Source organism: Aristolochia californica, unplaced genomic scaffold (assembly GCF_029961685.1).
Source record: "Aristolochia californica isolate CCGP_79_NKW_82.1479 unplaced genomic scaffold, dmAriCali1.0.hap1 SCAF_12, whole genome shotgun sequence".
Taxonomy (NCBI): domain Eukaryota; kingdom Viridiplantae; phylum Streptophyta; class Magnoliopsida; order Piperales; family Aristolochiaceae; genus Aristolochia; species Aristolochia californica.
In genome coordinates, this window is record NW_027181793.1 from 17,244,925 (window position 1) to 17,259,883 (window position 14,959).

The window sequence follows — 14,959 nt, forward strand, 5'->3', positions numbered from 1 at the left end:
ATTTATTATATTTTTAATTACTATATTATATTAGTGATTTAACTTTTGTAATTAAAATATTGTTATGTCAAGTATTTGATCAATTATTTTGGTCTAATTAATCCATTTTTATAATTAAAAAAACCAATGATTTTAAATTTAATGGAAAAATATTATTAATCAATAATACGTAAAAATATATAGGGTGTTAAAGTTAGCATTTGATCAATTATTTTTGTTTAATAATTCATTTTTTATGTTAAAGTATATCTTATGTTATTAATAAATTAATTTATTATATTTTTTTATGTTATTTTAACTTTATTTTATTTTATTTATAATTATTTATGTGAACGTAATTAATGTATTAATGTATAATTAAACTGCAATCATTAAATAATATAATATATAATTAAATTAATTAATATATTAATATATTTTAATTATATATTTAATTATTTATTAGTGTAGTACTCATGTTTGTTTTACCTAATTTGGTGTTTAGGTATTATGTTTTATTTAAATATATTATTACAAGTTACTAAATTTTTTATTTTTTATATTTTTCTCATTTTGGGCACTACCACTAAAAATTATTTTCAAAGATGAACTCGTCCCCACGAAGATCATATTTGAAGTTGAAGGAAGTTCTGTGTCAAGTTTGTTGACTAACCCCGAGCCCTATTTGATTGTTTTAGCAGACGTCGATCGGTTTGCAGAGTCTGTTTCGGTCAGTGCCACCTCTAACCCCGGCATTTTTGCGGCCTGTAAACCTACCTGTTCGCTCGCCTATTGGGTTATTCAGATGCCCTCTAAACGATCCCCTACCGAAGGAGTAAGGACCGACAAAAATGAACTCGGCAGAAACGACTCTTTCGATACAGAAGCCTAAACTGTCATCGCATTCTGAATCTCCCAGGCCGTCGAAGCTCGTTAAATCCGAATGTCCTTCTACGGATTCTTTAAGTGATCAGGAATTCATGAACCCAAACCCTGGGGTCCAGCGATACTTGGTCGCTGTAGAGTACATAGGAACTAAATTTTCCGGAATGCAGAAGCAGTTGGGTGATAGAACCGTCGTCGGTGTTCTCGAGGTTCACGATCAAATCCCTCTTTGTCTGGTGTTGTCTCGAATTTGTTTATTCATATGTGAATAGTTGCTGTCAACCCATCACTAAAGTATTGTTTTTTGTATATAGAAAAAAAAAAACATTTAGACATGATTTTTCCTTTTGACTTAGAGCGTCGTTCAAACGTCTTATGAACATTTTTACCCGCGTCATACTCCTTTTCAAGGCAAAAGTTTGAGCACAGTAATGCTTCATTTGTTGCAGGATGCTTTTCACAAATTCGTAGGACAACCTGTTTCAGTTGTTTGCTCTAGTCGCACTGTAAGTTTCTCATATCGACCGATTTATGTAGTACATTCAATGTATTAGTTTCTTTCAAGTTCATACGTTAGTGGACCTATCAAAAGGATGAAGAAGCTTAACAGGTTTATCACCCTTATCAGATCTTTCTGATTTATCTTGTCAGGATACTGTTGCTAATGTAGTCTTTTTGTTTCAATCTCAGTGCAAAAGGCAAATTTTGGTTGTAATACTTTATGTTAGAGTGTCACCTTATTTCATTGTTTCTAAATTGATTAGAAAAAAAACATGTTGTATTTTGTTCTATGATCATGGTGATCCTAAGTATTGAGATGACTTAATTTTTTATAGTTTATGGTTTTATTTGCTTGTGTCAATGGACATTCTAAATCTTGAAGTTTTATTTATTTATTTATTTGACAATGATAGTTATTCTATTAAGGAAGAGGGCCAAATTACATTGGGAGGACACAAGGCATGCAGACAAAAGAAAAGGAAAATAAAAATAAAAATTAAGCATGCTGAAGTTCAGGGTTACTTTGATCTTTTCATGTACATGTGCCCTCTCTAGGTTATATGGGTTTCCTGAAGTGAAAGAATGTATTTGGGTCTGTTTTATTTTGTTAGTTTGCTGGTTTAATTTGTATTTCTGCATAAGCAAGCCTAGAGGGGCAGTTTAGCCATATCCTGTAATATTCACTTAATTGGTTTTATGTAAAGAGTTAGGGGTCAAATTCTGACCCCTAATGAGGTGCTGCCCTGATTGCAATTTTTTTTTTTTTCTCTTCTCCTATTTTCTCTTCTCTTCTTTCGAAACTTCTCCTTGCAGGATTTATCATGGTATCAGAGCAATAGATCCAAAAGGAAGTTCAAGTTTCAGCATTTTTCTCCTTGTACATACAGTCTTATACAGGGAAGGATTCCTTGCTTTTCCATTCAATTGACCTTCAAAGTTCAGTTTTGTCTTCTTCTCTGTGCCTGAACCAGTTGGTTAATGGCTTGATATGCTGCATAGGCAGTTGATTAGGTGCTGTGCCCAATTTTTGAGTTCGTAAATGCCCCATTAGTGGTTACCTATGTCTGCGCAGATATTGAGAATCAGTTCCATTGTTGATTTTTTGCTGATTAAGTGTTAATGAGTGCAGTGGGATCAGATGTATGCTTGTGGGACTGATTGAAGTACTTGGTTATTGTTGTTGTGTGCTGGTGCATTGATTTTTCTACCTAGAGTTGCATAATTGCCGTCGCATATTATACCTGGAGATTATTTGTTACCTGCACAGTATCCTATTTCTGATTTATTGCTGTTTGGTCATTGGTGCTTGTGAAAAAGTGATCAATGGCTGATCAAGCTGAAGTTGTTACACTTGTTAGGGATTCAGATAATCTGAAAGTAAAGATTCTACATCTATTCAAATTACATCTGTTGGTCAAGTTACTACGTGGATTTTATTGCGTAAGGAATTATGTGATCTTCGAGGATCGAACTTTCGAGAAAATTGACGAATAATTGCTGGAATGTCCTATCTTGCTCGGCCCCCTAGTATGGCGATGTGGTCCCCTCCCCCTATTGGCCATTTTAAATTAAACTTTGATGGTAGCGCGTATGGATGTCCGGGTCGTGCAGGTTTCGGTGGTGTTGTTCATGACGAAAATGGAGTTCTTCTCTTTTCCTATGCCGGGCCAATTGGAAATTCAGACTCTACAATTGATGAATTAGCCGAATTATTTAATGGACTTCGGATTTTCAAAAGTCGTGTTTCTGGGCCCTTTGTATTGAAGGTGATTCAAAAGTTGTTATCAATTGGTGCGCAAATAATGAACGTCCTCTGTGGCGGCATTGGGACATGTTTTACGATTTATGTAATTTAATTTCTGCTTTAAATTGTAAATGGAATTATATTCCTAGATCTTCGAATCATTTAGTTGATGCTCAGGCTAAATTAGGCGTCTCTCTCCAACACCTTGTTGTGGAAGGAGGCCCTGTTTAGCAAGGTATTGTAATCTTTATCTTTTTTTATTACAGCTTACACGTCTTATTAAAAAAAAAAAAAGTTCAAACTATGTGTACTGGACTAATTCTGTCCAAATGTATCTTGGGACCAAAAGGAAGCTAAAGTATCTTTAGAATGATCCACTAAAACCTATGAAGGATGGCTAGGAGTCTAACAATTATCGATTGATGACTTGCTAGTGAGTACCATGGAGCCTAAAATGGCTTCCAGATTATGACTTATAAGACTGCTAAAGGCAGGTGGAAAACTCTTGAGTCTCCATTCTCTCATAAAAGTAACCTTTATGAGATTAACTTGAAGACACATGAACCACGACTAGAACTAACTAGGAAACTAGCTCCATGATGTTTTTCCAGCACAAGCAAAGGAAATATCAGTTAGCAAAGATGGAAAGCACTAACCGAGTTAGGCTAGTGATAGATGCCCCAAATGCAAGTGCAACAAGAGTGAAGATTATTTAAATGTGATAGTTTGTGGAGTAGAGACACCATCTAACAAATAAAGCCCATCCTTCTTATGTTCGGAACCTATCGTCCTTTTCGTCTACAAATCCTGAAACACAAAAGTAGGAGAAAAGACCCCTTTATGGTCCCACCCGATACTGGGAGCGTCGCTCCTTTAGGGAATAGCTTACTGATCTTCTGACCCACTGGCCCATACCTTGGCTTCTTATCGGAGATTTCAATGCCATTCATTTCTGTAATGAGAAGTACCCCTGCCTCCAGAATTTCCCAGTTAGTAACTTCGAGTTGGAAGAAATTAACCTTTTTGGCAAGACGTTTATGTGGTTAAGCGGGCAGAGGCCTCCCATTCTTTCCATGATTGATCGCTTCCTTGCCACTTGTGATTGGCTCCAACTCAACGGGAACACTTGCTGTTCGGTTTTGGGTCGTGTTGGCTTTGCCCATTGGCCCATTTAGATCTACACCAAACTTGACAAATGGGGCCTTGCCTTGTTCAGGTTTGATAACTCTTGGCTGGTAGACAAGCTCTTTGCTGATAGCGTCACATCTTGGTGGGGAGCCTTTGGAGACCCCAACTATGACGGCTGGTCCCTCCTGCGCAAGCTGAAGCGCCTCAAGGAAAAACTCAAGTCTTAGTCCTCGGAGCGTCACCTCAATGCCACCTCTCACAAGTCCTCTCTCCAGTCTCAGATTGCTGCCCTTGATGTGATCAAGGAGCAAAGGGGCCTTACTTATTCGGAATTCTCCAGCCGCATCTCCTTACAATTGCAATTTCCAGACTCTTCTTCTCACTAAACGGATTCAGTGGAAGCAAAAGTCCGCTTCAAGTGGTTGGCTGAGGGCGATGCCAACACAAAGTTCTTTCATGCAATCGCCTCGACCCGCCGCATGACTAACTGGGTTACTTCCTTGTCTATTGATAATGAAGTAACCTCGGATAGGACCTCTATTACTGATGCTCTTGTTAGTTTTTTTTGCAGATCTTTATAGAGAGGAGCGCCACCTTCGCTCCTGCCTGACTAGGCTCTATTTCTCTTCGATTTCTCCCACCTTGGCGGCTTTCATTGAGTTCCCTTCTCAGACTTGGAGATCGAAGATGCGGTCTTAGGTCTTCCTCGAGATAAGGCCCCAGGGCCTGACGCGTACAATGGGGAATTTTACAGAATCTGTTGGCCTACCTTGAGATCGGACATTATTTCCATGGTTCACAGTTTTTACAATTGTGGAATCACTTTCAAGAGTGTCGGTGCCTCTCTTATTGCCCTGGTACCTAAGAAAGCTAGCGTTGAACATCCTCACGACTTCAGGCCAATCAGCCTTGTCTCAAGTCCGTACAAAATCATTGCTCGTATCTTGGCTCGTTGTCTCAAGGTTATTCTTCCCACCATCATCCACATGGGTCGGAGTGTATTCATTAGAGTTTGGGACATCAACTATGGCTGCTCACGAGATTATTGACCACTTTGTTAAACTGGGCCTACCGAGGTTTGTCCTCAAGCTCGATCTTGAGAAGGCCTTTGACCGGGTGAGCTGGTCCTTTCTAGACGACATTATGCAATGCATGGGCTTCAGAGACAGATGGAGATTTTGGATTCGTAGTTACATCTTCTCGGCTTGTTACTCTCTGCTCCTGAATGGCACGGTCTGCGGTTTCTTCCAGGGCTCTCCTAGCATTCGTCAAGGAGACCCCCTCTCGCCACTCCTCTTCAATATTATTGTTGAGTACCTGTCATCTATGTTCTACTTTGCTCATAGTATCGGTTGGCTCGAGGCCGTTTCTGACCAAGGAAATGGGTTAGGCCTTGCTCCTCAAATGGTTCTGAAAACTCAACTCCCCCTCGAGAGCCTCTTGGAAGCCTATGGTGGCCTCTAAACTTTGGCGGCTTGGTGATAGATGGATAACCGATGGCAGCAGACGCCACCTCTCTCCTATCTGGAAGGCCATGTTTCAGCTGTTGGCCACATTCCGTGATGCTATTAGGTTCTTCCTTGGGGATGGCTCTAGCCTTCGCTTTTGGATGGATTGGTGGTCGGGCGACCTCTTGCCTTTTCCCACCCAGTTCTCTTTTAGATCACCTCTTGTTGTGACCTCTTGGTCTCTGATGCATGAAGGAATGGCTCTTGGGATCTCCGTTTGAGACGAGGCCGTACTGATGTGGAGGCCATATTTGCTTGTGATATGATTGATGGACTTGGCAGTGTTAAGATTCGTGCTCTGGTGATTGATCGGTTGATTTGGCTCCTTGATGACAGTGGGCGCTTCTCTGTCTCCTTGGCCTATTGTCATCTTATGGGTTGGACATAGCCTCCCTCCCCTCACCAGGATGCTTTTGCTTGGAGACTCTTGGCTCCTCCGAAGGTAAAAATTTTCCTCTGGAGTGCCTGCCGCAACAAGATTTTCACTGTTGACAATCTTATTAGACGTGGAAACACTGCTCCTGACCCTCTATGTTCCTCTGTGGGGTGGAAGCCGAGATCATCAGTCACTTTCTCCTCTACTGTGCTTTTGCTTGGAAGGTCTGAACCTCTATGATTGATAGCATGGGCCTTAGTTTTTGCATCCCCTTGACCTGAGCACCATGTGCCTTTTCTCATTTGACACTCATCTCCCTAGCCTCGGAAAGCTTCTGTTAGCTGCTTGCGTCGCTTACATTACTTGGTGCCTTTGGACTAAAAGGAATTCCAAACGGTTTAATCATGCCTCGCGCTCTGCCATTGAGGTGATCTGCACTGCTACAGGCCTTACCTCTACCTGGATTCGCACTTGGAAAGAATTTTGTTGTCTATCATGTACCTCTTCCTGCACCAATTGGAAGATTATTACTCAGATGTCCATTCCTTTAGCACCCCGCCAAGTAGATATTCAAAAGCCTCCCCCCACCAGATATTACAAGCTTAACTTTGATGGCAATGCTTTTGGGAACCCGGGTTTGGCTGGCTTTTTTTTTTTTTGTTTGGGGGGGGGGGGGAGATATTTTTTATCTTGAAGGAACAATTATTATGTCATACTCTGGTCCTTTCGGCGTTGCGGACTCGACTACTGCTGAGCTCTTTGGCCTCCTCCACGGGATTCACATCTACCAGGATCGCTTCAGAGGTCCACTGATCGTGGAGGGTGACTCCAAAGTTGTCATTGGTTGGGACTCCACCACCTCCTTCCCCTCGTGGCGTCACTGGGAGCTTTTTCTTGATATTATGGACATTGTTTCTACTACCTCTTGTACTTGGTCCCGTGTTCTTAGATTAGCCAATTTGGGCTTTTGATTTGTGTGCTAAATTGGGTCTCTCCCTGCAATCTCTTGTTGTTAGGGGAGACCTCCCTTGATATATTCTTTTGCTTTTCTTCGTAATAAAATCATTAACATTAAAAAAAAAAATTAATTTTTTTTGTTATGTGACTGACGGATAACAAATTAAGGAAAATTAGGAATGAAAAGAACAAAGCTCAATGTATCTCTCAGGTGTGATTTGTATAGTACCCTCCCACTTACTTGGGAAGGTAGACCCATCGTAACATGACAATAGGACTGAGAGGGGTTAATAGACCGAAATAGAGAGGCTATACCTGACATGTGGGTAGATTTTCTTGAATCGATGATCCGAGAGGGAGAATGGGACACTTTTAGTGTTAGCATACCTGTGCTTGCCATCATGGCACTTGCTGATGTAGAGGTATCCGGCTCAACGGTAGTAGTGGTGGTCAAATGATTAAGTTTCTGTAGTAACTGCTGAAGCTCCTCCTGAGGACCAGAATAGGAAGTTGAGTTAGGACTAGTAACATTAGAGTTAGCCCATGTTGGCTTTTCAAAATTTTCTCAACATTTATCAGAAAAATATCTTGTGCTCTCATAGTGGATATATTTCCTATCCTCTTTGTCATTACAACCACGACCTCGAGTGGAGGAATCTTGACCATGACCACTACTATTGCTCCCACGACCTCAGGTCTCAGGCTTATTGTAGGATGAGTTGAGGTTGAGAGCAGTTGCATTAAAAACTCGTGTATCTTTTTCACCTTTGCCTGCCCCTATACCTTCTACCCTTATAACTTGGTTAAAAGGTTGTTCAAGTGTAGTTACATCATCATTTGCTAGTAGTTGAGCCCATATATTATTGTATTCAAATTCCAGACCATCAAGAAGTTGAGCCACCTGAATCTGGTTTTCTCTTTTTGAATGTTATCAACATTCAATAGTGAGCGTCTCCATGGCAAGCTGCTTATCGAAGGAGACTCAAAGACTGTCATCAGTTGGTGTTCACAACATAACTCCCCCCCTTGGCGCCATTGGCCAACCACTGATTGTATTGCTGGCATTGTGTCATCCATTCATTGTAATTGGAGCCTCGTTCCTAGAAAATTGGCAAAATTCGGAACCTCCCAGTAATCTCTCATTGTTTGGGAAGGTTTCCCCCCTTGTAATCTGCTCGTTTGAGCTCTCTCTTAATAAAATTCAGCATCATTTAAAAAAACAAGGACGGAAGGTCTTTTTTAAAAAAAAAAAAAAAAGGATGGAAGGTGCTGATTTCCTACAAAACACCCCTCATCTCTGTAAAGTAGTTAGTGATTGACCGATCGTCCCTTTGCATATTGAATTACTAGACATACAGTTCATATATGTGAGACAAATTACTCTCCTGGGACAAAATGGAAGCTAACATAGTCCACATCTCCTTGGCTGTCCCACAGCTCAAGATCTGATTACTGATTTGGGACTCCATGCTATTTACTAAGTCATGATTTGATTATCTTCAGCCTCCCAGTCCTTAGGGACTAGGGGATCATCCCTGATGTATTTCGCTTTCCTTTTGGCCTTCAAGAACATAAGAACCGAGCGGGACCAATTCAGATAGTTTGGTCCATGTAACTTGATTGAGGTAATCTAGATGGAACTAGAATCCTTACTGTCTGAGCTCTCCAAGGGTTTAAGGGCAGCAACATGTTTGCTAGAATCTGCCATTTAATCCTTCAAGTACGCCTCAAACAAACTCAAGAAGATGCTCCAAATTCAAGGTATCAACAACCTAAATCCACCCAAAACAGGTCACGTGGACACTACCAAAATAGGGCATACCCACCTCACGTCAAGCAATACTACCACATACAATCTTCAATTCAGACATTACGTAGCATAACAAAACACTTAACCCTCAATCAGCATGATGACGTAGGCATAGATGTGGTGACTCAGGAACAATAATGGCTGCGTAGGTGAGATGGAAGCATAAGACTTCAATGAAGACCCTCTAGGGGCAGTAGGGCATAGTAACTGCTCAATTAGCAGCAGTGACCATCAACCAGATGGTTATGGTAGAAGAAGACAAAAAATAATGAAGTTTTACCCTACCGGGAGAGAAATTGACTTTAGCCCTTTCTTGAGGGTTGAGAAATCTGTAGAAAGAACCCAAAATGTGAAAAAGAACCTCCCAAAACGAAGTCTACTGCTCTGATACCATGTAATATTTGTAAGATTTGTTAAATTGGGTCCAAGGTCTATCCCAAAACGATTAGCTTCTTAGGAAACCTCTTCTGCCAACTAATAAACTCAAGATCTTTGATCTCACTAATCAATGTGGGACTATTCCTTAACACTCCTCCTCACGTGTAGGCACGTGGATAATTTGGGTAGAATGCCCACATACGAATACTTGCTCTGATATCATGTGAAGTTGGGTCCAAGGTCTATCCCAAAATGACTAGTTTCTTAGGAAACCTCTTCTACCAACTAATAAACTCAAGATCTTTGATCACTAATCCATGTGGAACTATTCCTTGACAAGATTAAATAGGAAATAAGAAGATGAGAGGAAAATATAGAGTGAAGAAGAAGATGGGAAGCAGCCAAAGAAGAGCTGGGTTAGAATCAGCCTCAAAATTCGAACTGGACCCCTTTATCATTTCACTTAAGTGGATTTGCAGTAAAAGGATAATAATGCCCTTAAGTACAAAAACCCTTATATCACTCAGTATACATCAGAATTCAATAAGACTTGAAACTTAAATACATGAGACTAGGTTAACTTGCTGGAAACATATGATATTCATAGGAGAGGATGAAATGACAAAAATACCCCTGTACCGGTATTCTAACACATTTCATTGATAGTCTCTATAGTATCACATAGTTTAAATCTCCTTGGATTTTTTTGTTGAAAGCTGATTAGAGGAATTGATTAGTTCGACCATATTTCATGTATTTCTTGCACTTCTATTGCAAACTTTTACTTGTGGACTTGAAGTATTATACAACCATTAACTTTTCAATATCAGAATCTAATAGACCTTTGATGATGGGCTGAACATTGTTTGTACAACTTACCTTGCAAGTAGCTTTTGTACTACATCTTTTTTTTGAAATAGTGTACTACATCTTTTTAACTATCAAGCATTTCAAGCTTACACTATTTTCTTTTCTTGCATCCCATTGCTGCAATGAGTTATATTTTCTAGTGTCTATATTTATTTATCCAGGACGCTGGAGTTCATGCTCTGTGTAATGTTTGCCATGTAGATATGGAGCGCATAAGCAAAAGAAAGCCTGGTGAAGTGGTATGTGTCTATATGTGCATGCCTCTCGTTCTCTCTCTCTATCGCACACACAAACACAGGCACTCACACACACACACACACACACACACACACACACACACACACACACACACTTACACAAAAAGCTCATGTATTTCTTGTGTTGTTTGTCAAATAATGAACTTTCCAAATTCTGAGTTGAGGCCTAAATGTATTAAAATACCTATTGTTTTCATTAATGTTGACCCTGGCACAGCTGACAACTGCAACAAGGTCTCGGTCTTCTTATTTTTATAATATGCATCTGAAGTTGAACTAGTTATCCTCTTTATCTTAACTTTACTGTGATTCTTTTTAAATTGCAGTTACCACCTCACGAAGCTGGAGTTGTTAGGAGGGCTGTAAATCATTTCTTGCAGGTATATGTTTCATTGGGGGATTGGCTATGAGTTTCACTAAATTGGGATTTATGAATATTGAGCTTTAGCTATTGAGGATCTTCTGCTAATGTAAATAGTGGGGACTTTTGTTTTGCTTTTGATGGTATAATCTTGGCTATATTAACTGCTTATTCTGTTCCTATTGGCTGATTACAAGACAAGGAGGAGGCTTTATAGTTCTGATTGCTTGAGAACCCAGGAATTCTCAAAGCCTTATTTTGGATAAACGTTACCCAATTAGGCTTAGTTAAGGGTTGAGAATCGATAAAGAAAAATGTGGGAAAACAAAATGAAAAAATAGTACAGAGTAGAAGGAGAAAATGGAAATGGCAAGAAGAGAGTTGTAGTGGAAACAGTTGTCAGTCATATGTTTCCTTGATCCTCAAAACTCTTCAAAGTAAACAGTTGAAAAAATGGAATTTGTTAGTAGGAATGGCCCCACATATATTAGTGTTGAGAAAGGTCCTATGGTTTTTAGTTGGAAACAACATCCTAACTTTGTCTAGTCTTTGGGATGAACCTTAGATCCAAATTTAGCATGGTACCAGCAGTAGAATATCTGCCTTGTTGAATCCAGTTTGTGTCTCATTTAAGTTTGTACCCCATTTGTATTGTCCATGTCTCTGGCAAGTTGTCTGTTTGTGTAAGCTTAGATATGAGGTAGAGTGTTTGTAGGAATTGTCTCACATAGATAAGTGTTACGAAAGATCTTATGGATGTTATTGGGAAACAACCTCCGAACTTTGGCTAGTTATCTTAGGATGGGCTTTAGGCTCAAATTTAACAAAAACAATATTTGTGCCATCCTAACTAATAATATTAGATGAATTTTGCCCAAACACATGAATATACACAACACTCCCTTGCAAGCTAGAACATAAATAACTATCATACTCAACTTCAGACAATACATTGAAGTTGCTGCCTCCGAAAAAGGGACAATAAACTCATTGTGCAGATTGATTTTTTGAGGGGACGAATGTTATGGTGCTGTCCTCAAAATAAACCTTTTTTTGGGTGGAGAGGTAAATCTACCTCATTTTGTATGTGTGAGTTGGTCTTGGACCCAAACTTAACAGAAACAATATTGTGCCATCTGTAACTAATTATATTATATAAATTTTTTCTAAACACAAACAATAAACCCTTGCAAACTTGAGCATAAATACTATTATGCTCAACTTAAGACAATGGGTTGAAGTTACTGCCTCTGAAAAAGTGCCTATAAACTCATTGTGCTGGTGATTCTTGAGGGGATGAATGTTATGGTGCTGTTCTCAAAAATGACTTTTTTGGGTGAAGTGGCAATCTACCTCATTGTGTGTGAGGGGCTGCTTGATTGTTGCAATACTGAAGCATAAATCACTAAACAATGCATTAAACTCTATCTATAAGTTCTAAGCCACAAAATTTCCATTATAATTTGAGACATAGACCTCTACTAATGCTCTTGCAATAGAGCTAGCTACAACACATTGTTTGTAATCTTCCGAGTAACTAAATTTCAATTAACAAAAAGGAACACTTGTGGATCTTCTTTCATAGTGGAACGCTTGTCAAATCTTTTCTATGGAATAGAGAGAATTAAAGATTGAGGAAGAAAAGTAACCCATGACCACGAGAATAGCTATCACTCTCTCATTGAATTAAGTAGATTAGGGCAATAATCATTCCTTAGCTCCCTTAAGTACAACTTACATGAGGTAGATCTTCTCTCATTGTTTGGGACGGCTCCCCTTCCTTGTAATTTTACTCTTTTAAGCCTTTTAATATAACTCAGCACTAAGCTGCAAAATTTTGATATATCTGTTGCTCGGAGTCTTTGGTATAACTCGGACCTTGAATGGGCAATGATAGATGCGGTTGGCCACTCCGGTGGCATTCTTGTCATTTGGAACCCTAACTCGGTTGAAGCCATTTCCACAAAATTTGCCCTCTTCTCTCTTTGTATCCGGTTTCGTGATTGGACCCTGGGAACTCACTGGGCCCTTGCGGGCATATATGGTCCAACACGTCATAGCGACCGAGCCGAACTTTGGGATGAATTACTCTAGCAAGTCCAATCTTGGGATGTGCCCTGGCTGCTCGCCAGGTATTTCAATGCCACCCTCCGATGCTCCATCTCTTTCCCAGCACTTCGGGTCAAGTCCTCAACAAAGTTGGCTCTGACCACTGGCCAATCCAAATCAACACTCACCCCCTAAATTGGGGACACCCTCCTTTCCGCTTTGAAAACTCCTGGTTCCTTCATGATTCTTTTGCTCCCCAATTGAAAGACTGGTGGCAAGATCTTTACCACCACCCAAATCCAGGATGGTCCTTTCCTCTCAAGCTCAAAGCCCTAAAGAGTAAGATTCGTACACGGGCTCGAAGCCTCCGTGCTGCTGTTGCATTTGCGAAAGATTCTGTTTGGTGCCGCATTTCTAAGCTTGATCTCTTCGAAGAGCAAAGGTCACTTTCGTCCCCTGCACTTATTCCCCGAAATCATTTAAATTGTGATCGTACAAATCTCCTAAAGATTGAAACCACTCACTGGAAACAATGGGCTAGATTCCGCTGGTTGATTGATGGGGATGGAAATACCAAATTCTTCCATGCCATTTTCTCAGCTCATAGGAGAGCTAATCGTATCTCCTCTCTTTGCAATGAAGACGAGGAGATCACGGATAGCATCTCCATTGCTAATGTTCTTGTGAAGTTGTTTTTAGATCTATATACAGAGGAGTCATTCAACTGTCCCGTTCTTCATTAGCTCGAGTTTAAACGTATCTCTGCCTCAGAAGTTGAAGTATTGGAGTGCCTCTCATGAGGAAATTGATGCTGTTGCTCTTGGTCTACCAACGGACCAAGCCCCTGGCCCGGACAGGTTCAATGGTGAATTTTATCACAAATCTTGGGGGACAATCAAAAATGATGTCCATGCTTTTGTCAATAACTTCCATCAAGTTGGCGTCACCCACAAATCCATTGAGGCTTTTTTCATTGCCCTAATCCCAAAAAAAGCCAACTCAGCCCTCCCCCAAGATTTCAGACCTATTAGTCTTACCACCAGCGCATACAAAATCTTAGGCCGAATTCTTTCCAATCACCTAAGTGCCATCCTCCCCCATGTTGTTAACCCATGTCAAAGTGCCTTTATCCGAGGCGGCAATATCTTGGACTCAGCAATGGCAGCCCACAAATTACTTCACTCTTTCAAAAAATCAAGTCAACCAAGAGTTGTTCTCAAACTTGATTTCAAAAAAGCCTTTGACCGGGGATTAAATGATGAGGAAACTTCTGCTTGGATAGATCGCTCATGGAGTCTCACATTTCGCCAGGGATTAAATGGTGAGGAAACTTCGACTTTTTGCTCTCTCCTCTCTAGACTCAACAACATTACTATTTGTGAGCATGCTGTTGATAAACTGACATGGAAGTCCAACATTAATGGCCGATTCACAGTTGCATCCGCCTACTCTCACATTAGAAAGCAAGATTACAGCATGCATGAGCACAAGGCAAACCTGGCATGGAAGCTCTCAACGCCTAGTAAAATCAAATTCTTCGTGTGGACGACCATCAAGGAACAAATCCTCACCTCTGACAACCTCCATAAAAGAGGTTACACTGCCCCCGATCGTACTTGTCCCCTTTGAGGTGTGTGCGACGAAACAGTCCAGCATGTTCTCTTACATTGTGATTTTTCTTGGCAAGTTTGGGTGAAGATATTTCAAAAGATTGGTCTCCAAATGGGGCTACATCAGGACCTTTTCGGCACCTATGAGATGGTTATGGGGATCTGCCTTCGTAGGTTGGACAAGATAATTCTCTTGGCATGCCTTGCACATGTCGCATGGTGCATATGGTTCGAGCGAAATAACCGGAGATTCAACTCCATGGCTAGCACCCCGAATAATATAGCTTCTCAGGCAGTGGACCTTATCTCGAGTTGGTTACATACTAGGAAGGAGTTTACTTCTCTATCGGGCGTTTCCCTTCGGGAAAATTGGGGTTTGATCGTGCATATGGCGGGCCTCTATAGGAATCCGGTTATGGCCACCTGGGATCCTCCCCCTTACGACTGCATCAAACTCAATTTTGATGGCAGTGCTTTAGGCTGTCCTGGGCCGACTGGAGTTGGTGGTGTTTTTCAGAGACATCAGTGGAGACCCTATTCTATCCT

At 40.5% G+C, this 14,959-nt stretch overlaps 1 protein-coding gene across 2 annotated transcripts in view; it reads left to right on the forward strand.

Annotated features, from left to right (window-relative positions):
- Nucleotides 1–647: 647 nt before the first annotated feature.
- Nucleotides 648–14,959, forward strand: part of LOC137945583 (uncharacterized) — a 53,581-nt gene continuing 39,269 nt past the window's right edge. For both annotated transcript variants that reach the window (XR_011111017.1, XM_068791522.1), the window contains exons 1-4: nucleotides 648–1,073; nucleotides 1,314–1,370; nucleotides 10,298–10,375; nucleotides 10,720–10,773. Coding sequence is in view for 1 of the 2 variants with exons in the window: in XM_068791522.1 (XP_068647623.1) it covers nucleotides 831–1,073; nucleotides 1,314–1,370; nucleotides 10,298–10,375; nucleotides 10,720–10,773 (432 nt within the window). In the remaining variant the exon portion in view is untranslated. The remainder of the gene's footprint in view (nucleotides 1,074–1,313; nucleotides 1,371–10,297; nucleotides 10,376–10,719; nucleotides 10,774–14,959) is intronic.